This window comes from Phaenicophaeus curvirostris, chromosome 1, assembly GCF_032191515.1.
Source record: "Phaenicophaeus curvirostris isolate KB17595 chromosome 1, BPBGC_Pcur_1.0, whole genome shotgun sequence".
Taxonomy (NCBI): Eukaryota; Metazoa; Chordata; class Aves; order Cuculiformes; family Cuculidae; genus Phaenicophaeus; species Phaenicophaeus curvirostris.
This window is the reverse complement of record NC_091392.1, coordinates 13,424,498-13,450,935: the sequence shown is the minus strand read 5'-3', so window position 1 is coordinate 13,450,935 and position 26,438 is coordinate 13,424,498. Positions and strand designations below refer to the sequence as shown.

The window sequence follows — 26,438 nt, the reverse complement described above, 5'->3', positions numbered from 1 at the left end:
ATTCTATTGCCTGTTTTGTAAAGAAGAATTTCAAGTGTCGTGTGAGGGATTAATTAATCCAAATATAACATATAATCAAGAATGTTTACATCTCTGTTATGCCATCACCCATCTTCATTTATCCTTACAGAGTTCTGTTGTATTTTTATTAAAGTGCTGGTCCTTTAACGTTGTAGAGCTTTCTGGTTTTAGTTTTAATGCTGCCTGAAAGGCAAGGATGCCCAGAAACATCCATGATCTGCATCGTTCATGACCCTGGGTTGTTTTGTGGGTCACTACAGAGAGCGTTTTAATTGAGCTAAATAGAGCATACAAAAGATCAATGGAGCATTGTTAGGTTTTGTCATGTAAGTTAAAGTAGGCACAACTGTTTAATTCTGTGCTTGCCTTCAGCCCACGAGACGCATTTTCAAAATTGTATTGTGATTGTATTGCACATCACCTTAAAAGAAGTCCACATGCTTGCCTCAGAACTAGGGCTAGGTCAAACTGTGCTTCCATTAACATATTTATATTTATATCAGAAAAGCTTTTCAGTGATGTTAAGCTTGCTAATTCCTGTGTGAATGCCTGGCAGTTTTAAAGAAGGATTCCAAACAGGCACATTGCTGGTCTGTCACAGCTTAGGTCAGTAGAGAAACTGGAAGCTTTTAAGAAGATCCTAGAAATACATTTTGAAATAGTTGAAACGGTTAAACTGCTAAATAGACCGTTAAGTTCTTGAAATGGGAATTTTTTAAATAGCCACATGGCACGTCACTGCTAGAGATTTTTTCTGCTGGAATTGGACAGGAAAAGGCTCTGCCTTCCCACAAAGATTTCTGAACTTCGATGTTTTCTCATTCTTAATCAAACTGGGTAGTTAAATGGTCAGATTATCAGTATTCAGTGATTCGAAATAATTTCATCGCTTTATCAGACTTATAATTTTAAAATAATTTATTATGAATTAAGACTTCAACATGAATAATAATGTATCAGACCAAAATAATGTACAAGTTTTCAACAATTTCTAATCTTTCAAAATATTTTAATAGATTTTTGAAGAAACCAATGCTTTCATGATGAAAACATATTTTCGATAAAAAATATTTAATCAAAATTCTGCAACAGCCCTTTTAATTATCACTGAATAAAAAGAAGATAATATGTTGCACAGAAAAACTGAGAAAGATTATATCATCACATACTAAAAACACAGCAGTCTTTTTTCATAATCTGTTCATGTGCTAGTTAAAAATGCTCAAAAAGATTAAAAGATAGCTTTTCTTGGCTGTTACCTGCTTATTTAATGACTGTATGGCAGATATGGTAGGCATGTGCTTTTTCAAGTTTGGCTGCTCTATAAACCTTGGATTATACAAAATGAAACAAAGCAATTTTATTTTAAACATTTTTTATGCCAGAAAAATAATAAAGATGATAGAACAACACAACACTGAATATTTGGTAATAGCATTCATTAAAAAACCTCTTTTTTTTAGTAATTAATGCTTTTCTGCCAATTTATTTAAAATATTTACAATTACTTTGCTTTATTTGAGTCAACTGGGTTTCAAAACTATTATTGAATATGGAAGTGATGTCGTAGGAATCATATTTGAAGCACTGCATTTTGTTGTCCTCTGTAAGAGTAGCTGCAGCAGCTTTTGTGTGTAGAAATGAACTCACAGAACATGTTTTCTATGAGTTTATCATTAATGTTCCTCTGGACACTCTGCCCACTGTTAACTTCTCCAGGTGGGACATACTTGGAGCCGTCATTGGCACTGAATGCGGGACACTGGAATCTGGCTCAGCTATGGTATTTGTCAGAGACGGAGAAAGAAAAATATGCACTCCATACATGGACACTACAGGTTATGGGAACTTAAGATTTTATTTCAGTATGGGTGAGTATATATTCCTAATGTAATACAATGTGTGGAGCATGTGAGATTTAAATTGCGCAGTGTGCACAGAACTATATTAAACACCTCTCAGAAGAGGAAAGCTCTGTTTCGTGACTGTAATGCCCACGAGTATGTAAGACTGACCGCTGTTAAACTGAGCGCTGAGCTCTCTGGATACCCACAGAGATATACGAACATGGTGAACTTATATATAGATGCCCCAAAAATATTCTCAGAGATGGACCTGATGTGGAGATGAAAATCTTTCTGAACCAGACAGGGCATTCTGGATTTAGTAGCATTTGTTCCATGGATTTATGCAGTCTTTTCAGTGTTTTGGGTTGCTGTAAACATTTAGCTCCAGGTTAAACCCATTTAATGTAGAAGCTACATGAAGTTGTGTCATTTATGGTCAGTGTCTAAACATCCATTATAGTTAGAGATGTAGTTGGTACAGTTGCTGGAAAAAAACATCAGCTCACCACGAGATAACTTTGCTAAACCAGTGGAGCAGCTCCCTGGACTTCCCTGAGTGCATGGGTTGGATCTCCTTGATACAAAGCTTAAGCACCTGGCACCTGGCGCACACATAGGTGTCGATAAACTCTTGTTCAGTCCTCAGGCAGGATTTGTTACACAAGCATAGGTTGTTGTTGCCATTTGAGGTGTTTATAAACCAGGAATTGAGGAAGAGTCACAGCCTGCTGGAGTAGCAGGTAGGTGAGGCAGGCCCCTCCACAGTGTCTGTGATTAATCAACTGAACCTGCCCAGTACGCCCACAAGATCCTGCAACAGCTGCATAGTTTAATAATTCTCCTTGTAAAGAAGCACTTTCTTGTCTTTTATCTTCTAATTTCACTCAATACCCCTTACTCTGTTATTAGAAGAGACAGTCACATCTTTGTCATCCTTACCACATCATAGGGGATTTGTAGGTACCTGTCATATCCTCCCACAGTCATATCCATGTAGACCCTGGTGTTAATCAGAGTCAACAGAGTTGCACCCAAGGATAGTATGAGTAGCATGGAGGTGGGACAGTCGTACTCGGTTGAACTCACAGAGTATTTTCTGCTCAAAAGGCCTTACCACGTTGATAAACATTTCCCTCTGCTAATGTATTGGCCTGGGATGAGATTCACAGAGTGTGCTGGTGCTGTAGTGTGCTACAGTTTTTGATGAGGTATAGCTTACATGTGGCATCCCTAGTGAAAAGCACTGATGTGATGTTAACGTCATCTGTGGACCTTCCCTGCTAGGACAAAGTGCAACCTCAGTGCAACCTCTTAGCCAGGGCTAAGAATGCAGCCAGGAACAAAACTGCTCTGCCACTTCCCCTCTTCACTGTTGTTGTCAGTGCAACTGCATTAGTTCTGTGTTGTAACAGGCCAAAATCCCTGTGAACATCGTGGTTATCATTCAGTATGTCACAGTGTTTTTCCAGAAATTTTATTTTGCACATAAAGGAAATTGCATGAGGTTATTCTCTCAACACCATGCTTAGAGGAGGTGAGGATTTTTGCTTAGAAGTATAGAAAACAGAATAATAAAGGAGGAAGCAGAGGCTAAACTTGTGACCTTCACAAGCAACCTTCTGAATCAACAAGGAAAAACACCTTTTATTTAATAAATGGAAGACCTCATGTTGTTGTCCTAAATTGTCTCACACCTCCTCTGTGTTGCATGAATTACCACTAAAGCACCGGAAAAAGGAGGATGCTATTTTCCCAGTTCTTCCAGGCATTGCAACACCTGCATGAGAAACAGGAAAGAAATTTGGTCAACCTTCTGAACTTAGGGGAGAATTTGTCAGCACATGCAGGCACAGAGGGTAGTGGGATATTGCTTGAAAAATGTAATCTGTGCGTACTTGTAACTTAATGAAATAATAGTTCAACATTCAAACGTTCAGGAGAATAGAGGGTTTGAAAGGACACATGGAACTTCCTTATTACAATATAATACACATCAAAGATGCACATCTTATCTCGCTGTCAGGGCTGCTTTGCTTATTCTGTTCAAGAACTGGCCATCTGTAGTGAAAAAAAAGCAGAGGAAGTGTTTCATATATGTAACCTTTCTACTTTATAGACTTCTCAAAGAGGCTTTCTCATCCTGTTTTTTTTCTGTGGATTTTTTGGGGGGTTTTGTTTTTTTCTTAATACCTGCAGTACCCATACTGTACAAGGAAAAGGTATTTCCTTTTTTCAATTACTGATACTTTGTTTTAAAAGCTTTATTCCAGAACACCAAACTAATGTGTTGAATTCCATCTAGTAACTATAATGTAGAGCTTAATGCTCAAATTTGCCAATACATCTGCTTTTCCAGAGAAGGTATTTAGGGTTCTACCGATATGAAGGTATATCAGTTGCTGTCCCATTCTAGTGAGGCAACCACATCACACATTATATGTGGTACAAGAGATTCCATCCATCCCTTTTAGGACATGGTGAAGATAGAAGCAGCAGCACAACCAAAAAAAATGTACCCAGTAGCCTCCTTCATTTCCTAGTAAGGACAACTTCCTAGCTGCCAAATTGTCTCATGAGTAATTAAGGTCCTGACATACTATGTGTGGGGCTGCACAGAGTGTGAGTACTAAATAACAGTTTACTGATGAGAACTCAAACAGCAGGGCATTTCTATGTAAATAGGGTTTAAAGCATACAGATAGAATATTGCTTTGGGCTCAGCATTTCCTATTAAAATTGTTTTGATAAGCTGATTAAGAGAGTTACTTGAGGTTTTCTTATTTGTCAATCCCCTTGTTCCCTGGTATGATGTATCTGATGAAATAGTTCCTACACACTGTGCCCTTAGGGCTTGTATTCTTTTGTTTCATATTCTAAATTAAATAGCATCTGGTTGTAATTATTTTCATTATTATGTCTGTGTAATATGATTCCACTTTCTAATAACAATGGCTTCAATTATTTTTTTTTCTCCTTCAAATGTGTGTTGCTCAGGGGGAGCTTGTGATTCTGGGGAATCCCATGAAAATGATGTCATACTTTATGCCAAGATTGAAGGCAGGAGGGAACATATACCTCTTGACACTCTAACCTATGCTGCTTACAAGGTAAATCATCTTAAACAAAGTGGGTGGATGGGATGGATAGATTAATCTATTTTCAAGCCATCACAACAATGTTGTATGTTGAATTCCACAGGAGGAATCAAACATGACCTCAAGCACATAAATCATGCACAAATCCCCTTAGAATCACAGTATGATTCGTTTTGGAAGGGACCATAGAGATCATCTAGTTCCACTACTGCCATGGGCAAGGACACCTTCCATTCATAGTTCTGAAGTAATCGCTGATTACTCCACCCAGAGCAGGACTGTAGTGTTGGCTGGTGTAAGGATAACAGGCAAATGGGCAACAAGCAAAAATTTTCAGCTGTTGGCTGAAAACTTTGATGATAATGCCTCCTCACAAGTAATTACTCCTGTCTCCATTCAAGCTCCTGCTATTTTCTTACAGGGTCAGTTGTGGTGGGTCAGTGGTGGCGGAGAGAGTGTCTCGGAAATGCCTGGATGTCTTTCCTGCACCTGGTGCAGGAAATTTCACATTTTACACATTTTATTTCCATTTTAAATACAATTGTATTCCCTCTAGGGGGGTCTGCGGTGATGTGGGCATGAACTTAGCCATAGAGAGTGGTTGATAGCAGTGTCCACAGGCAGCTTCTCCTCTGCCAGTAGAGCAGCTTCATTCCAGCCACATTTTCTGCCCTTGGGCAGGACAATAAGGACCTCAATCTTGCTGTCAGGATCCTTCCTGTCTAGGACAAGGAAGCACTTTGCCCACATCTACGCTGCATAATCCAGCCCTGAGGAGCCCTCAGTGTACTGCTGTAGAAAAGACAGTAATAATTGATATGTAATACATGCACACACGGATGCACTAGACGTTGAAATGCTGTATGACTGTACAGTGTGTAGGAAATTTGGTGGTAAAGATACAGCTGATTTCAAGCAGAAGTCTGGGTGCATTTTCACTGTAACTCTAGCATTCAGAGAACAAATGTTTACAGTAGGGTTTGGTCTGAATTTGGTTGAGTCACCTGCATTGTTTCATTGTGTGTGGCTTCCCTCCCCGCCTGCTTCTGTGTGAACGACAGGGTAGAACTTTTTTAAAACTAAGGAAACTCTAAGTTTTAAATAATAAAAAATTAATTGGGGAACTTGGGGAGAGATAGGATCTGAAATTACATCAAATTCATTGTGGAGGTTTTTTTAAAACAAACAGTTTTAAAGCTGACATCCTCTTTCAAGGATAATAAAGGTCTAATTACATTGTATTAGGACAAAGGCTAACCTTCGTGAAGCAGTGTTTTCATTTATTACAACAACATAATATTCTCTATACCTATGCTGATGATCTCACACTGTTACTCCATTCTCATGTATTCAGACTAGACATGCGATTAGCCTGTGTTTGCTTCTGCGAGCTGAAAGGCTCCAGGACAAACATCATCTTCCATTACCAGCTGAACACTAGAAAATAAACTAGTGATTTTCAGAACATAGAAGGTACAGTCGTTACTACAGTGTCTTTACAATGAAACAGTCTGATCCCGCTAAGGTGACAAGCAGCACTGGTATCCAGAGAGTTAATAGCTATGCACAGAATATAAAATCTTTTTATTTGGGATCTTCTGTGGAAAAAGGCTAAAAAAGTTTAAAGAAATGAAGCAAGGAGAGATAAAAGCACATGTTTGTTTCAGCATATTTGAAATGTTTTTATTTTAAATAGTTCTTTGTGATCTTTATTAATGTTATTTGTTTTATTTAAGCCTAATTTAATCTCTTTCAAAGGTTCCATCTTTGGTTTCTGTTGTCATTAGTCCGGACCTGCAGACTCCTGCAACAAAGTTCTGCCTCAAGCAGAAGAGTCACCAAGGCCACAACAGGAATGTCTGGGCTGTGGATTATTTCCACATCCTTCCAGTGCTCCCTTCCACAGTGACTCACATGATCCAGTTTTCCATCAATTTGGGTTGTGGAACTTATCAGCCTGGTAACAGGTACAACCAGCGAGATCTCTCTTTTGAGAGCTTTGTAGTACATTTTGGTTTATAACGTCTATATGACTATTTGTCCTTTTTTTCTCAGAAAAATTGAGCCAATTAATGACAAATATAAGCTGCTCAAAACCTCATGTTTCTCCTGATCTCCAAAGGCCCAGATTTATATATCTTACATGCAATAAGTCTACTAAATAGCTTTCCATGTAAAAACTTGCTTTTCTTAGTCCATTATTCTGAACTACGTTCATGATTTCAGAGCAATTTTTGCTTTAGTTTCTAACAAATATCAGATTTACCTCCTAATACTGTGTAGGGGGAAAAGTGCCTTTAGGCAGTGGCAGAAACCTGCCCTGCTGGCCTCCCAGAGGTTATTGATGGCAGAAGCATATCTAATTCTCATAAGACTGGTGATAAATGATCCTCTTCATAATGACCATCAGTATAAGGACCTCGCTGTCTGTCAACTGACCACAGAACTCTTTTTCTGGTTCCATTTCATCTGGACATTCAATGTGATTTTTTTTCCATGGAGTTAAGGGAGAGAGAAAGGGAAAGAAGGGAATAATTTGCTGATCCATATTTTGTAGACTCATAGAAGTGTTGGTTGGAAGGCACCTTCACAGGTTATCTAGTGAAACCTCCTGCTGCAGCTGGGATTGTTACAAGCATAGGTCAGGCCAGCCACGGCTTTGCCTATCCATGACTTGAAAATCTATAGGGACGGATGTTGTGCTGCCTCTCTGGGTGACCTGTTCAAGAGAAGAGTTTCCTAATGTCCAGTATGGAACTCTGAAACCATGTCTTTATGGCCATTGACTTTTTTACTGTACCTGCTGGTACTGAAAACAGTTTGGCCCTGCCTCCCTTGCGAGCGGCCTCTGCATCATTACAGGCTGCTGTAGCTCACCCCTCCTCCTCAGGATGAACAAGCTGCTTCCTCAGTCCCTCCTAGCTTGGTATTCAAGGCTACAGACATCTTGGTCATCTTCTACTCCAACTCTCCAGTTTCTTAACATCATTCTTTGAATAGGAGATCCAAACAAAACTGTCCACTGTCCCTCTTTCCTCTTGTACATGTGAGAATATTTATCCTGAGTCAAGAGTTTAAAGTAAGAGACTGTAAATGCTCTCACATCCATGTCCCATGGCATCTGTTTTTGACTGGGAAGAGCTGCGTTAGCACTGACAGTCCTAGCAGCCCTGCAGGGCAGCAGAATTCAAGGGGCAGCAAAAATCAAGGTGTTGCACTTATAGTTGATAGAAAGGGAAGGCAAAAGCATTTTTCTACATGGAAAGTGAAAACTTTCCCTGTAAACACTGCTGGCCTGTAAGCACATTATGTAAAATCTCTGTCTCAGTTTGTTATCTGATGGGGATTAGATTATTTTGAAAGATTAATATTCTTCCTTTGCAGAAACTATTTCTGAGGCAAAAATGAGCTTCTTCATAGCAAAAGAAGCACTAGGTCCCCAGTATGCCTACTTGTATTTCCCAAATAGAGCAGCATTTCGTATGTCCTGGTCTGTAGCGTTATTCATAATACTTTCATTACTGGGAATGTGAGAAACTCACATTGAATATATGCAGTAAATATGACCCTCCAAAGTATCGGTACAATTAAATTTGAAATAAATTAGTCAAAAGCTCTATAAACTGTTTTAACGTGGACTTACAATATCACAGTGGTGGTGCATTTCAATAAAGTAATATTGTCAGCAAATTATAATGAAAAGGAGAAGTTATAATCCAGTAATTTAGTATTAAGGTGATGAATCATGACTTTTACAACGTTCCACTGACATCACTTAAAATAAAACAGAATATTACAAGCTAATTATACAGAGGAAATTACTAAAGTAGTTCAGTAAAATACTAAATCTGTAATAAATCAAGTACTTTCTATATTACTTTTCCAAGGTCTTCAGAATGTAAGAAAGGCATCTAAGGATTTTCTTACACTCCTAGACCGTAAACAATGTGTTTTTAAAAAAACAAAAACAAAACCAAAACATGCAGTGAAACAGGGAAGGAAAACATTGTAGTAATAGCTTTTTGAAAATTGAACTTGTCAATAACTTTTGGAAGAAGTTTAATAACTTGTTGTCATAGATCTAGTGGATGGTTTCATCGTTTCCAGTTCTTTAACATTGCTATCCACAAATGTATGGTTTGGTTTACTAGTCTACGAAACCAGAGAATAGCAGTCTTTTTCCAAGCAAATCTGGAGTTTTCACATATGAGCGTGTCACAAAATTCATCACTGAGCACTCCAGGCTGTAGGAGGAAGCCTTCAACAACCAGTATGGCTGGGCAGCTCAGAGGGTCATACAGCTCCCTGGGGCTCTGTCTGCTATGGGGGGAATCTCTGAAGGTTGTCCTTCCCCAGGTCCCTTCCACCCTCTGCAGCCCTCACTCAAGGCTGGCCATTTTCATTCTTCCGTAGTGCTTTTCTGATCACAATTTAGGGACAATAGGTGGAGGAGACAGATGATTGAGGAGCCTAATGAAGTTAATATTTGTTAGCGATGGAAGGAAGGAGCCAGCCAGTGTATGAATAACTAGTGGTCTTTTACCACCTTCTGAAGATGTTATGGTTAGTAGCTGGCAGTTACACATGTCCTGTCCTCACACGATGCTCTCTAGCTTTGATTAACCCATGTTTTCTCCTCATTATTTTTGAAACTATTTCCAGCTGAAATATGAGTAGCATCACCTCATTTAACAGAAGCAGCATAAAAACACTAGCTAGGTAATAGCCAAACAAGGACTGGATATTTAGACAATCCTCAATCTATAGTCTACCCTTTTGATTTTCAAACATTCAAACCATTTGTTACATGGTTGTGTTTTCAGGGTTTTTTTAATTCAAAGTCTGCCTAAAATTATTTCCTATTTCAGCATCAGATGTTAAGAAGAGTAAGTTTGATGATTTCTCAGTGTTGGTACTTTTGTATTCCTATCTATGCCACACAGTCTCATGATGTCTTTCTCCTATCTTTCTTTCACTGCATTATCAGCGTCAGCTTGGAGTTTTCAACCAACCATGGTCGCTCTTGGTCCCTGCTCCACACTGAGTGTTTGCCTGAGATATGTGCTGGGCCTCACCTCCCCCACAGCACTGTCTACGCATCTGAAAATTATAGCGGGTGAGAGTATTCTCTGCAAAGCTGAGATGCAAGATTATAGAAGTGAATTATGGGCGACAGAAGAAAGCAGCAAAACACACAACTCTATTTCATCTTTCATTTTGACTAGCTGGGGACAGCAAGAAAGGAGTGTTCTGGTCTTCCTGGATGCCCAGTAATGAAATTTGAAATATATGGGGCTGCTTCTGTGGTATAATATTATTTTTCTGATGCTAAAGATAAATTACAAAAAAAACCACTGTGGACAGCATGCTGGTAATTAGAAGAAAAGTTATACCTTGTCAAAGCTACGCAAGTTTTCTTCTTAGATAGAGGAACCATCGGTCAAAGTCCTATTTATGTCTTCAGCTTACGTCTTACCTTTACTCAGCTGGAATCCCAATATTGGGTTACAGTGAAGCACATCATATGTACTTCTGCAGAGGGAGATGATTGTTACTGCCACTTTAGTATAGCAACCCTTCTCTTTTTTAAGTCTCTTCGGTACTGTTCTGATCATGAAATGAATTGTGACATGAATTGTGACATCATGTTGCATAGCGCAAATCCCATGAATATGTATCTTTCTTTATCCCAACTTCAGACATAGATGCTTCAGAGCAGCAGGAATGACTATGAGAAGAAAGTATAGATGAAGCATTGCTATGATCTGATGACCACCCTATTCCTGTACCACAGGAACCATTAACCCCAGTGTGTGTAGAAGTGTAGACCCCAGGGATGATACGAGAATAACGGCTCAGACCACAGCAGGCCAAGACTTCTGTGCCCCTCCCCTTACTCCCAAGGGTTTCGACCAAACAGTGCTCAGTAATATTGGAAGGTTTAATTGAGTATGCAATTTAGGAGATATTAATTTTGATGGAGAAGTCACTACAGCGAAGCAGATTGAGGTCTTCACTGACTTCATGCATTCATGCAGGGTTAAAAATGGTTGGATTTTATAATGTAGTAATTAACATTCATATATTGTATGAAAATACCATGGGCTGTGTTCTTTTGTTTTGCTTTGGTTTTTTGTATTTTCTAAAACTGCAGTAACTTCACTGCTTCATTTAAGCATATTTTAGAACTAAAAATTCTCACAAAGCTTCCAGTATAAGTGAACACATCTGCAAACCATGCAGTTACTTAATGATTATCAGTGTAAACTGCTAGCATTTGTGTTATATGTATTTCAGGTGGAACCGAATAACTACTCCTCTTCCCAATGCTGCATTAACAAGTGACACCAGGATTCGATGGAGGCAAACAGGACCAATCCTTGGAAATATGTGGGCAATCGATAATAGTTAGTATTTTTATCTATGACAATGCTACATCAGAAGAATAAATTTTTATGTGCTGCTCCAAGTAAAAATGTTTTCACAATCACACTTCAAAGGATTTTCAGTTTGTTAAATTCCTTCTTTTCTTATGTGCACTTGGTAACAGGCACATTTTGAACCTAGAGGGGAATCCTGCCATTTGAAAAGACAATAGCCTAGTAGATTACTCTTTTTTTTTTTTTTAATCATTTTAATTGAATGCTTTCCAGGAAAATATATTTGTGACAAGGGCCTGATATAGCATTTCTTCTGACTGCTTAATCCTAATTACATAAAATAAATATTACACTGCACTATTAACAAGTACCATGTCAGCCTAAGAAACAGTGACAGCATCTAGGACGTTTTTTCCTTTTTGGACATCAGAGACTCATAATGCAATGCTGCTACACTGAAAAAAACCTGTACATTATTTACAGTATCTTACAGTACCATCTGTTTTAGGGAACTACTTTTCTTTCAGGAATTTTTTTTTTACCTACCTGTTCTCTAAATGGATGTGAAGAACAGTGAGGAGCCTGTATTGACTCATGTAATTACAAAATTTTGTGCAGGGGACAAACAAGGCCAATCTTGAAAGGAATTACTTTAAAGCACAGAAAAAGTGTTTAGGAAGACAGAATAAAATAGATACAATGTATGAAGTGCAGAAATAAGCGTGATTGAAAGGGCTAAAGATGAGAAGGTGCAAATTTTTTAGCTTGCTCATTAGCCTTAAATGATTTGAGTCTAAGTAAACTACATCCAGAATTTGTTTTGTTAGTTGTGTGAAGTTTGTAATTTGAAGATTTACAGTAATGTACAGTAGCCTGTGAAATATTGTAGTGATTCCCAATAACGTTTGATATGCAGTGTGGGAATTTTAAATAACTACACTTGGCAAAATCCTTAAAATAGATTAGCGCTTACTTTTGAGAAGAAAGTACTTGAAGCTGATAAGGTAATGCCACAAATGAAAGTTTTTAACAAAATATAATGAAAATTAATCTCTTACTCATATTAATGGGAAATAGCATCTTCTTGACATTCTGGAGAAAATATTATTGCTTATCTTTAGAGATGATGCTATTCATCAAAAATAAAGAAAAACAAAGGGGAAATTTACGTGTATAAACATAAGAAGATGCCTGTGAGTATCTGCAAAGATGAGTTGCTACATAACAAAATACAAACCATATGGGTTGGAGGTGCTTATATATGTTCACAGAATCAAGAGCTAGATGAAATCAATCCAAGGATCCAAATTCTATACAACAAAACAATATTTTGAAAATCAATAGACAAGTCATATATCTGCACTACGTTTGCTTTTAGAACAAAATATAATTCCGTCAAAGGATCCTGCGTACTCCAGTGTGTACCATCTCAAAAGAAGTTTTACCAGCCTCCTACCTAAAAAGTGCCTGCTCCAAAAGCCACTCAGATTCTTGAAAAGAGGAAGATTTTCAAGGATTCAGCACTCTGACTTTTAGCTTCACAAATGCTTCTTATGTGAATTAATTTTTAAATGAAATCTGGAAGCTGGCCATCCTTTAGATGGAAAACACTGGAAAACCGCCAATTTCCATAAAGCTTTTTTCATTTTGAATGGCATCATTACTTCTTTAACCCTTCTATGTTTACCACCCCCTCAAAAGACCTCAAAAGACACAAATAAATCAAACAGGAAGAATTTTTGCACCCTGAAAAGTGAGAAAACCTAGAAATCACTTGAAGTCTGACAGGGAGTTAAATTACAGGGAGTAGCTAACAGGGATTTAGAGTGCGTCTGCCAGGGGGTACTGACGCACTACTATCATAGGCAGCATCATAAAACTAGGAGATAGAATAACTGCTTGTTAGAGATTATTTCAAATTGGTGACTATTCGGATGACATTCCAAGTAATAGGCATTCTTCAACAGAAAGGATAACATTATTCATGGTTAAGGCCTGTTTATCACGTTGTATTGAAAGCACATTGCCCAAAAGTTATCACTTTGAACCGCACCCAGCAGCGTTAACGCATTTGGTGTATATCCAGATTAATGCTTTTCTCTATAGTATTGCAAAGCGATGTAGCTCATATTGAGATTTGCTCATCTTTCCATCCTTCAGATTTGTCACAAAATATCAACACTGTTGATTAGGAGTCATTGGAGGAAGATGAAGTAAAAGGGTGAAACAAGTCTGGAGTATTTCTGAGTGCATATGTTTTGGAGTTTTATTCCATTTGAAAGAATCGGTGCAAGTGGATGATATTTAATAGGTACTTAAGATATATCAGGGCAGATTCTAATTCCAGTAAGTCCAGTATCTGGGTTTCCGTGAGGGAAGCAGAAATACATTTTAAAAATTTACAAGCTTGCTGTTGGAATGTTCTAACATATATATTGGATTAAATCTCCAAAATAAGATAAAGAAAAGGGAATGCAAGAAAACAGTCAATGCATAACAGATCATCTGAGCTCATTCATAGTCTTAGAGAAATCATATACATTAATTAAAATATCACTAATGTCTCAAGCTGCAGATAGACATTACTTATTAAATAATAGATTATCCTTGGCTATCCTTGACACAAAGCAAAAATCCATTACTCAGTTCTACGGAAGGATGCAATCAAACACATTTTATCTTTTGTAGACCTCTTCCACCTAGTGGGATTAAGATAAATAGAATAATGTATGATCATGCCTGTATATCTTCTTGTATTTGTTATATTCTATTTATCACATAACATTTCATTTAACCAATTTCTTTTCTCTGCAGTTTATATTGGTCCATCTTGTCTCAAATTCTGCTCAGGGCGTGGACAGTGTACTAGAAATGGCTGCAAGTAAGAATTATACTTCAGTACCTGTGTTCAATTACTGTCACATAGTTTACTTGATGATCTGAAAGTTATTTTTGTTTCAGCCCTTCCTTTTCAAGCTGACTAAATATAAAACTAGCATAGCTCCCAGAATGCATAAAGCTCACTGGAGAGCTAAAGATCAATCTTTTTAAACAGCAGCATATTTAATTTTTTTTCTGTGATTTTCATCTGGGAGAGAGATTAACTTCCAGTTCATCTTAAAATGTGCTACAGAGCACGCTGAAATGTCAGTGATGCATGCTTTATGCTGGTTTTAGAGGTGATTTGGGACTGTATCACTTTTATATTACATTCTGGGTAAGAATCATAGTTCTAGTTTTTGTAGTTTTAGCGTCCCATAGCCTAACAGATCTCAAGGACAGAAGGTCAGCACTTTTACTTTTTCTGAAAGTCTGGCTTGTTAAAAGTTTCCCAGACTAAAAAGTAAAAGTACTTACTCAAAATTGGTAAGTCCATTCAAAGTATTGGTGTAACTATTTTTAGGTATTAACAAGAGTGTGACCCACAGGGCACTGTTCTGTTACTCAATTTCTTGTAATCACATCTGACACACTATAGATAAAGGCAAATTAATAATTTTACATAGGAACAACTGTAAATTATGTTGGCCATATTTTTGTTCTGAAAATGAATAAATACATTTCTGTATTGCGCGTTTTATGTCAGTTGGGAGATGTTCATAACTATGATTTTTTTTTTAATGGGAAATGTAAGTGCTAGCTAAAAGAAAGGCATTGGCTATCCAATGCCTGAAATAGAGATTAAAGAGACTTTTGGTCATTAGATTTGATAGGGACTTCGTAGGCATCTTCAGTTCATGAACCACTGCAGCCACTGTGGTTACTTGCTAACCAGCTGCAGGAGAAGATGAGTCATTAATTAGGCTGTTTGATCTCCTTCACCCACAGGTGCGACCCAGGTTTTTCAGGGCCAGCATGTGAGATGGCATCGCAGACCTTCCCCGTATTCATCTCGGAAAGCTTCACCAGCTCCCGCCTCTCCTCATACCACAACTTTTACTCCATCAGGGGGGCCGAGGTCAGCTTTGGCTGTGGGGTCCTGGCCAGTGGCAAGGCATTGGTCTTCAACAAGGATGGGAGGCGCCAGCTTATCACCTCCTTCCTTGACAGCTCCCAGTCCAGGTGAGAGAGAGAGAGCAGTAATGTGAGGCAAAGAATTTGGGGAACCCCCTCCCTTCCAGCTACAACCTTGTGTACTATTAAGGCAATTTTTTCAGCAAGAATAAAAGTTTTTTAAAAACTCCTAGTTCCGTATTTTAATGGTGAATTCATAGCCTTGCCTTTTTTTCCTCCTGCTTTGTAACCAACAGAGGCCAAAACAGACTGGAGGGAAGTTATTCTAGAGCTCAGAAGGAAAATATGAAATGTTAATATCAAACCTGCATGTCAAAGCCAAGTGTGAATTAATTATTTATAAGATTGTGTTTATTTGACAGCTTGTGGCAGCTGATTAAATCCATTCACTATCTCTCCCTCCCCTTCAGTGCCTAATAAATAATTAAATGCTGTAATGATTGGCATTTTTTAACTATATATGCCACATTGCATTATTTGCCAGTAAAAACAAATCACACATACCGCATAACTGGTATTTATAAAAATTTGTCTAGATTCAGAAGATCTGAAAACAACCTGGTTAGGAAAAACAAAAAAAATACAATGTGTAAATGGTACCATATAAATATTTGTGTGATTCTGATACAGGTTCCTGCAGTTCACACTACGCCTCGGCAGCAAGTCAGTGCTGAGTACCTGCAAAGCACCCGACCAGCCCGGAGAAGGAGTGCTGCTGCACTACTCCTATGACAACGGGATTACCTGGAAGCTACTGGAACACTATTCTTATCTCAGCTACCACGAGCCAAGGTATATGCATAAATATCAAGAGTGTTTTCTATATGCAGTTAATGCTGGGAGTGCAAGGCAGAAAGTAAGTGTATCTGCCCACATGATACATGAGTGAGTGGAGTAAAGATCTACTTTGCACTGAAAGTTAACATTTTTCCTTAATGTTTTGCAGCTGATTTGGGCACTTTTCATTTTTGCATGCCCTATAAAAATGAGCACATGGATTTAATGGCATCTGAGTCTCAAGTGATGTGACAGAACAAGACAAGAAGTGTGGGACGAGGAGTAGAAATGTACTTGTTGGAAACAGGGGCATGACTCTTGCCATGGAAGCAGCCAGTTGTAAAGATAAATTAACATAAATTATTTGTAGCTTTGAAGCCATAGATACCTTCACTACACCATCCTCTGGGATTAGGGTTTGCAGACAGCACAGGGCAGCTGAGGCAAAATCTGATAGCGAGGGTCTCCCCAGGTCAGCAGGGATATTGTGCCTGCTCCCGTTATGAAGGGGATTACATGACTGTGCTGGTGGGGTGGGCTCAGTGCCCTGAGAGGTCCTGCTAGCAGCTGTGTCTGAGAACTGCACAAATCACAAAGAAGCTGAATGAAGAGCTCATCTCATGTAGCACCCGTGTTTGATGTCAGATAAGAGAAGAATATATCCGATGCATTTAGAGAAGAAGGCATTACTTTACATTTGTGAGACCATCCACCAGTTTTCATAAAGCACGTACAAAATTGTGTGTCTCCACAAGCATGAACAATCTGAACAAACCTGCTCGCTCTGTGCAGGCCTACTCAAACCTGGAAAAACTTTATGTGGTGCTGCAGCAAAGCCGATAAATCCCAAGGAAAGGAGATGCTGTGCAAGGGGGCACACAAGAGGCAGAGCTGGTGGTGGTATTGCTTATCCCATCTCAGCTGGCCCGTTCCTGCCTGAGGGTCACTTCACCCTGTGCCCTTTTCTCTACCCCTCTATCCAATTCAAGGATAATGCCAGAGTCAGCCCCAGGGGTGGGACTGTAGGTACATCTGCAAGTCACTTTAGTTGCATATAGCTCAGATTATCTCATTAAAAAAAAAAAAAAGTTCTTCATTCAGTTAATAACTCAATACAAAAAGTGATTAAGAATATTCTAATGAAAAAAAAAACACTTGTAACATTAAATGTATTTCCTGGGAGCTGCAAGAAATTCTCAAAAATATGGCAAGTATACCTATATTTGGCAGAAGTATATTGCATGTGAGCTTTAATTTCTGAACTTCTAAATGTTTCCAAAGGAAAGATCCTAGGAACTGAAACACACATAAACCTTCTTCAAATTTCCTTTCCCATCCTTTATTATAGTCATATATTTGTTTTATATGGCTTCAGTTTCTAATTCTTAGATTCAAGATTACAGCTGTAGGAATTGTATGTCCCTAAAGGTTTTTAATATATAGCACTATGAATTTTTTAAAACAAAAAGGAAAATATACATTCCAGTGACTGATTTTAATTAAGCTTAAAATATAAATGTAGTAACTTATATTGATGCCAGAGACTTTTTTTGCTTTTTGAGATTAAGTATAAAACACTTAATATCCGTTGTACTAACAGGGCAAAGACCTAAGCACAACATATACAGGTTAGAAAAGTTTTGCCATGTATACTCTGCTCTGGGTAGATGCCAAATGATAGACATACAAATCTGAAGATAATACTGGCAATAATTATGATGAAAAGCATGAAGAAAGCTTCACCTTTTCATATTATGTTATCTGAAAATATGAGCATTTTTGATAGCATAGATGGACTGCTGCAAAGTTTGGCAATCAATCTGTATCCAGAAATTTAATTAATCTTCAGTCATACAAAAAATAATTACACATTTAATGTTCTACTGAAAAGGTGCATTTAATCTGCTAACATTTGACAGCTGCATTTTTCTTCTGAGCAGAACAGCAGTGGTTTTTCAATATTAGCTATGCGCATACCTTGAAAGAATGAGATCAGAGCAAAGGTCTCCCAGCTGGTTTTTAAGAAATCTAATGTTAGTTGGTAATGCTAGTAGGAACACTTCCCTTCTCTTCAGCAGAAAAGTCATTAGCAAGAATCCCCCTCCCTCTCCATCTATCTCCAACAAATCAAAGCCAGACAGGAGAAGCTGTTACAAGTGGAGATGTAGTCAGGTTCTGCATACTAACATGTGAGCCATATATGGTGGTTTACACCAATGTTTTTAGATTGTGTTTGCTTAATCTCCTGGGATGAGAAATTTATTTTAACATATGTTAAACATTTTAACATCCAGTAGGTGTATCAGTGGTGTATGCCATGCTTTAGGATTTTCTGTAAATTACTGTCAGGGAGAATTAGCATCCACATTGGCAAGCTTATGAGAGTTAAGAGTAAAAGGGAAGATGCAGGCATCAAAGACAGCCACCAGTAGAGAATTATGCCTGGGATTATACCAGTGCATTAGCTCATATGAATGCCAAGTGCTTCATAGTTCTCCTCCTACCCCAAGGTTCCAGCTTTGCTCAGGTTTGACCTGCTGAACCAATGGAAGACAAAACTGTTGGTGCCTTTTAGCATCAGTTGCAATTTAGTGTCATTTGTGCCTTTAAAATTTGACCCCAAAACTCATAGAGTTGCTGCATAGTAGGGAACCCTTGGTAGAAAGCAAGTCCTTTAGTTTATTCACAGCCCAGAGAGTAATGGGCCTAGGTCTTTCTCTTAGAAAGTTATAAAGCCATTCCAGCATGATTATCTGAGTGGCAAAAGAAAGGTATCTGCCATACATAAAGTGTGTGCACTGCTGACCTCTTGGCATGGGAACATGGGCAGTCATCACCTCTGGCTGTCCCTAGATGCTGCTCTCTCCAGCCTATGACTGGCAGAAAGCAGCTCCTAGAAATGCCAGCCAGGAATTTTTGAGTGCTTCTCACCTGTTTAGCCAAGCTGTTTGATTTTTTCGTGCTAATGGATTAACAGATTGTTCTTTAAATCAGTGTTACATCAAACAACAATGTTATAAACTTACCTTTTACAAGGACAGTTTAGCAAGTGATTTTTAACAGTCTAGTTTGGCACTAAGAGTTCCGCAGGCACAAGACTCCTTCATATACACAGAATAAAATATTACAAAAGGTGGCTTCGAAAGCCTTAAGTTTGGAAAAAAAACCTTGGTGCTAAAGTATAAAATGATGTTTCCAGTTTAGCTGATTTGTCATTTTATCCACAACTCTAAGACAGAAAGAAAAAAAAAAATCAGCTATGTGATGAGCTTACCAAAAACCCTTTTCCCAGCAAATAATTGTGCACCAATGGAAACTAATTTCCCAGTTGCCAGTCTGTTTCACAGTTTACATGCCTTGTGTGGGCACCATAGTCCTGGTGATTTATGGAGCTTTCAAAAAGGTGTTGTTGCTGTGGCAATTAATGCATGCTCCCTGCTGCTGTGTACAATAATTGCTCCCAGAAATTAGATATTACTCTTAATTTTCTTTGCAGTTTGTCAATTTTAGGTTTGTTGACACAGCTGCCATGACAAATCAGGTGACCTTGTATACCAGGAGAAGCACCTGGGACTCACCTCCAGTTGCATCTCTATGCAACTACAGAAGAAAAGTGTCTGCCATAGAAGATTACACATAATCACACTGGCTAACCTGGTGAACCTTTCCCACTTGAATGTGGCAATTTACAGTGGTGGGTTCTTCTAGGACAAGAGCGACACAGGCATGACATCAGTGCTGTGTGGAAGCAAGCACAGATGTTAAGGAGATGCATGTCTTCAGGTCAGGATAAAATCCACTGAGGCTGAGAAAATTGAGCTGGAATTCATAAGTCATTGTCAGCTGATCACCCCTTTGCCAGTCTTAGCTCCTGGGCTTCAAATGGAGGGCATTCAGTTTTCTTCTAGCAAGGAAGAGCACCTTTAAATTTACAGAGGTCTCCTCAGTAGCAGCAAAATTTGCAAAATTGATGGCAACTATTTTTTGTGGCTTTTGCACATGGCTGGCTGTCTTTCCATAAATGCACCAACTACCGAGAGAATTAATGATTCCCCTGTCTTTGCCACTGGTCGAAGCTATACCAATAGATGCTAAGGTATTTGTGGGCTGAATTTAACTCATGATTTTTAGGGTCATTAAAAAAAATAATCATATAATACATCCCCATGGAATTATTATTACTGAGAGAAGGAGGACGAGCAGGCACTGATCTCTTCTCTCTGGTGACTAATGACAGGACCCAAGGGAATGGCAGGAAGATGTGCCGGGGGAGGTTAAGGTTGAGTATTAGGAGAAGTTTCTTCACCCAGAGGGTAGTGAAGCACTGGAACAGGCTCCCCAGGGAAGCAGTCATGGTGCCAGGCCTGACAGTATTCAAAGAGCATTTGGACAACACCCTCAGTCACATGGTATGAATTTTAGGGTTGTCCAATGCAGGGACAGGTGCTGGGCTAGATGATCCTTGTTTGTCCCTTCCAATTCAGGTCATTCTATGATTCTATGATTATTACAAACAGCAAAACTTTCAATAATAACTTTTTTTTGTATTCCAGAATAATTTCAGTGGAACTGCCTGAAGATGCAAGACAGATTGGCATTCAGTTCAGATGGTGGCAACCATATCACTCTTCTCAAGGTGAAGATGTATGGGCGATAGATGAAATCATCATGACCTCAGTGCTTTTCAATAGTATCAGTCTGGACTTCACCAACCTAGTTGAAGTCACACAGTCTCTGGGATTCTACCTGGGAAACGTTCAGCCCTACTGTGGACATGATTGGACTCTTTGGTGAGAAACACGTGTTCATTTCTGTTCTACTTTTGCTTTATTTGACCATTCATCCTGCTATGAGCCAAGTGATTTCTACAAATAAGTCTTTCTGGCAGGTATTCAGAGTAATTGTGTCTCATCCTCGCATTATGGACAAAAATACAGTTGCTAACCTAATTGCAATAAGCAGCAAGTTTTGACAACCCATTGCACAGGGGGTTGTGTTTGATAGGAACCTTGAATGTAGCATTCTTTCACCACAAAATATTTAAAGAATATCCTAATAGAAACAATTTATAAAATTTTCATAATCTTCACTTAAAATCCAGTCTAGTTAATATATATGAGGTATAAAGGTTACGAAATATTCCGTTAAGAACATACTCTGAATATTTTGTAAGTGATCTTCAGATCTGACAACATAGCCATTAGATTATACTCCAAAAAGGAAAGGCAGCAGAATGTTGGTAGAAGGATGTTAGTCATTTGTAGTTATTTTGCCTAGTGTTATATCTATTTAGCCATTACACTGTGGTCTGCATTATGACATATTGCAGTTATGCCTAAGATGTCCTGTGCATTTAGAAACCAAAGCAAGAAAACATTTGCCTGAAAGCAAAAAAAGAAAGGTAAGAAAAGAAAAAGAAGTTAAGAACAAAGAAAAATAAAATTATCTTAAGACTGTGTAAATATAAGCTTTTTTAGTAAAACATTAACTTGCTTCACAAAAATTAAATTCTAGAGTAACATTTTGAATTAATACAAACAAAGCTCAAATTAACCTCTGTGTTTTGATTAAAACCAAATAACAGTTTCTTGCTGGTCTGATCAACACATAAACCCAGTATGGCTTTAATTGGCATAGATATATTTGTTTGGAGAAAGTACAATCACAGTAATTATAGAAAACCTCAAGAAAATATAAATAATTTTAGCATTCCCATGGACATTCAGAGAAACACTGTTGGAATTTTATTAACAAGTATCTCTGAGCAATCTGATTTGACTTTCTGATCATCTGTCAAACTAAAAGGAGTTGGCTTAGCAGTAAGAACAACACCAAATGTGTTCTAGCAGTGATAATGAGGCAGTAGAAGCACCATTAACCACTTAAATAAGGACAAGTAAGGTACTCGCTGCTCATTAAAATGAAACAACATGTTAGGGCTCAAACTCTTTGCATCTTCTTCATCAAAGAGTTGGAATGAAAGCTCTTTAATGACATTCTTTTCCCTCTGTTCTTCTAAGAGCAGTTTATCATGGGGAGAGGGGTAGGTTATTTAAGACAGCAGAGGTTCCTGTTTTCCTCCTGTGATGCTAAATCAGAATCAGATTAGTAAATGCTAACCTCAATTCTCCATCCCATATACTGGCTAGGATTTGTAGTGCTTATAGTGGAAATGTTGAATTTTCTAAATATCAACTAAAGAATCAAAGCTTTTGCAATATTTCCACGCTATTAATGTGTAAGTATTTTTCATTATCACTGGAAGGCATGAACTCTATCCTTCACTGACCTTGTTTCTCTCAAGGGAAATTTTTAAACTTGCACAAAATCTGTACAAATGGCTGCTGGTTAAATTAATTATTGTTGGCTTTTCCCAGCTGTGAGTCCTTTTGGTACTCATTTTCTAACTCTTTACTTTCTATGAGCAGAGTTTGAAGTAGCACTGACACCATCCTCTTGAGAAAAGTCTGACAACTGCTTTTTCATTAGAAGAACTATGGTAAATATGCTATAAATCATATTACAGGATGTCATCCCTAGGCCTGTTTTCACTGAATTTTCTTTAATTGTCCATCAGGCCCCTGTTTCTGCCTCAGAATCCGTGTATCTGATATATTAATCCTTAAAATTGGGGAAAACTGAGGAGGGTTTTTTTTAATTTTTATTGGAGAGAAAGGTTGTTCTTTTCAGTATCTGGCTTCACTTAAAAAAGAAGGGTTTGATGATATACATACATCTTGAGAAACAGTGATTTTTGAGTGGTTCATAATGGTCTCTATCTGGAACAGTCACTATATTTGATTGTAATCGTCAGCGTTTGGCTTCAGATTGGCTCTTAGACTTCATTGCAGCAAATGTATTGTGTATACTGAAAGGACTCCGAAACACTTTTAAGATTAAATGTTTGATGATGTACATTAATTTACCACTTCTCAAAAATGCTCATATGCAGGCAAGGTTTTGACCCAAATGTCTCTGGAGTGTTATAGAGTGTTTACAGCCACTTGCTAAAATGCATTTAAGTATTGATAAGGATGCTAACATTTACTTTTCTTAATGTTCACCTGCACACAAATATATAGCATTATATAAAAAAAAAGTCTTCAAATTGGTTACGACATTATGATTTAATTCAATGTATCGAACAATAGTGTCCCACTGTCCCTAGAGCAGCTTGGGGGAAGACTGTAAATCTGGCTTAAAATGAACTATCCTTATGGAACAATATAATACCATTGCCCAACACAGGCTGGATAGTTTACGTGTGTTTGCAACAGATTTTTTCTGTTGGATTAATTATTACTCTGTAACATGCAGAAAGTTTCTTTCAGGTAATTGACTTAATTAAAATATATAAATACTTTTAGGATAATGTATACCTACTTTAATGAAGTGGGTGTGATGTCATATAAAAAGACATAAACATCTCCTGTCTTTGATGGAAGCAGAGCTGAGGCTGGTATGAATGTTTGGCCATCACGTCAATATTTCAGCCAATGCAGCTTTACAAAACAAGCTGCATCTGTGTGGCTGTTCAGTATTCCTGAAAGTACTGGCCTTGAAAATATGGTAACTCTGGGAATCCCAGAGCAGTTTAGAGCAGTGCAGATTGGCTGACATTGGCTGTGATATCATTCCCAGAAGTACCAATTAGTTGGCAGTGCTTGGAGGGAGACCGATTGTTCTGAGGGCACCTATGGGTATTGTGTTCCTGTGCCTCCACAGGTCTAATTATATACACACTAAAATCTACTCACAGCTACATATTCATACAAAAATGTAGCCTCTGCATTCACATTTCTGAAGATTTTTTAATTAATTATTGTTATGCCAGAGATATTACTCTGTCTTTTATGAAAGCCAGAAACGTATTCCAGCTGCATGACTCCCAGAATAGAGAAAACATTTGGTATTCCAACAGATGAACATACGCCTAACCACGTACACAGGAGAGTTGGAGAGAGAAAGTGGCAAGTAAGGTGGAGCCCCCACCTTTAATGCTACCCTTGTTCAGCTGGAGGCAATTTGTGGATGATAAAGGACTTTGTGAACCTATAATGTGATTTCCTCACTTTAAAAGAGCTTCTTATGGAGCATCACAGACTTTCTTCATCTCATCACGAGCTTCCTTTTTCACATGTGTTTAATACCCATTTTAAAAAGCTGTTTGGACTTTAAAACAATGCTTAACTAATGTAGTGTGTACAATATTCAGTGGCTAAGTTATAAAATGAAAATCAATACTGAACTTAAAGGTGTTTTAATCATGACCTGAATACCACCAGTAAAACATATTAGAGTTTAAGATGGTTTTTTTCCTACTTTTACACCAGTAATATTGAATAGCAGGAAACTTTTTGGAGACAAAGACAAAACAAAAAAAATTAATTCTTTGTACCTATGCTGTTCACTTATCTTCCATCACTTTGGGGAAGACAGATTCTGGGCAGATGCGTCATCAAACTGTTTAGTTTCAACTCCTTTATTCTGTTCAGTTAGGCTTTAGGTAGCTGTGATGTGTTATGCCCAGGTTTAGGTGTGAAATTTCAAGCTGCACTGTAGAAATTAAAACTACACCAGACCAAGTCAGCTTTAACTTTTAAATTTGCAGGGTTTCATCATTTTGAAAAGTACAAGATAAAGTTTGGAATGAAACCAAACTCAGGCATCATCCAAACAATTTTTTCTGAGATGTGTTCACTTCTAATGATTAAACCATAAACCACAGGTTGCCAGCTGGACCGCTGATGAGTGTATGTTATATCCTCTGCTCATCTTAAACTGTTGAGAAGAAAAACACTGACAACACCGACTGAAAGAGCAAAAGTTGAGATACAGTTTTCTGAGGCAGCTTACTGCCTTCTGGTTCAGTTGTCCATGACAGTGCCCCAGCAGTGAAGGGAATGTCCATCCACTGTTGGTTGACGTTGCTGATCAATGTAGACCAGATAGTTTGATATTATGCCATGAGCTGGATTATCCTTTAGGAAGCGCAGTCACAGAGAACAAGGTCAGAGACTAGAAAGGAGCCTGAATCTTTTGTGCCAAGTAACAGCAATTTGATGACAATAAAACTAATGTCAGCTTTCTGCAATTCCTTCTGAAGCTTTAAGGTAGAATGTTGACATTTGGGGCTCAACTGCTTTCTCTGGAAAGGATGCTATTGAAAACAGCATGGGTCAGTGAATTAATTTAAGAGAGTGCTAAGTAACGCTGACTTATATTCCTACACTGACTTTGTCATGACCTTGAATTTTACAGAGGTAAAAGCTAATATGCTTTATTGTGCTGTATTGAAGGATTTGGATTTCTTATTTAAGATGATAAACTGTAACTTATTTAACCATAAGGGCAACCCTGAAGTAGATTATTTTTTTTTTCATCATCACTGTACTGAATGTAGCTTTTTATTTTTGCATGGTGATTTGTAGTGATTTTCTTTAAATAGGTGCAACCCCTATCCTAAAGTGTTTGCATTTAAGAATAGCCTTGGAAAATGTTGAAGCTGAAAACGTCTCAAACGAAGGAGGTGGAAGCATTTTTCAAATATGTGAACTGTCTTAAAAACATTCTGTTTTGAAAGCTAGCATATAGGATTCAACATTTAAGTTGTTATTACTTCCTTCTTATACCTCTCCTGTTTTTGATTTTTTCCTTTCAGTACTGCCTAGAAGGACAACCTCCATTTAAATTGAAATAACCTTGTATTTTCAAATTACATATTGGGGTATCATGTATGTGATAACTGAGTGCCTTGTATCATATATGAGGTATGATGTGTTCCAAACATTACTACTGACAAAATTTTCTTCTCTAGTCCACTGAATAATATAACTCTGCATTCTGCAGAAAAGAAGCCAAGGATAGGCAATAGTAGTGCTGAAACACAGTCAAAAGTCAGTGAGTGCCTTGCATATAGAATCACTTGAAAATCAATGGAGTAAAAAGTCTATGTAATAAGAATATTTTAAGCTAAATACATTGTATCTTTGCCATCTGGTGTTTGAATCAAATTACAACTATTACTGTGATATAACATTAGGCAATGGACACTTCTGGGGAATGAACTTTCTTTATGTTGTTTTTTCTGTATGTTATCCTTTGCTTGATCCTAACTTGATTCTCACTACAAAGAGCATATAGTAAGAACTAACAGAATAATTCAGTGTTCCATACTCTGGGATACATCAAGGCCTTCCTGGTAATTTGCAGAAGTACCAACAGAAAGACGTTTCTGTGCGTGGTCTCATCCCATGTGCCAATCTACAGGACAAAGAAAGAAGCATCACTGTATTTAACCCAGA

The 26,438-nt window shown here is 37.9% G+C and overlaps 1 protein-coding gene across 2 annotated transcripts in view; it reads left to right on the top strand.

Moving 5' to 3' along the window:
• Nucleotides 1-26,438, top strand: part of RELN (reelin) — a 296,961-nt gene that overhangs the window by 183,247 nt on the left and 87,276 nt on the right. For both annotated transcript variants that reach the window (XM_069881518.1, XM_069881596.1), the window contains exons 12-20: nt 1,741-1,892; nt 4,863-4,975; nt 6,722-6,930; nt 9,951-10,079; nt 11,261-11,370; nt 14,158-14,224; nt 15,172-15,405; nt 15,988-16,149; nt 20,688-20,924. In XM_069881518.1, coding sequence (XP_069737619.1) covers nt 1,741-1,892; nt 4,863-4,975; nt 6,722-6,930; nt 9,951-10,079; nt 11,261-11,370; nt 14,158-14,224; nt 15,172-15,405; nt 15,988-16,149; nt 20,688-20,924 — 1,413 coding nt within the window. The remainder of the gene's footprint in view (nt 1-1,740; nt 1,893-4,862; nt 4,976-6,721; nt 6,931-9,950; nt 10,080-11,260; nt 11,371-14,157; nt 14,225-15,171; nt 15,406-15,987; nt 16,150-20,687; nt 20,925-26,438) is intronic.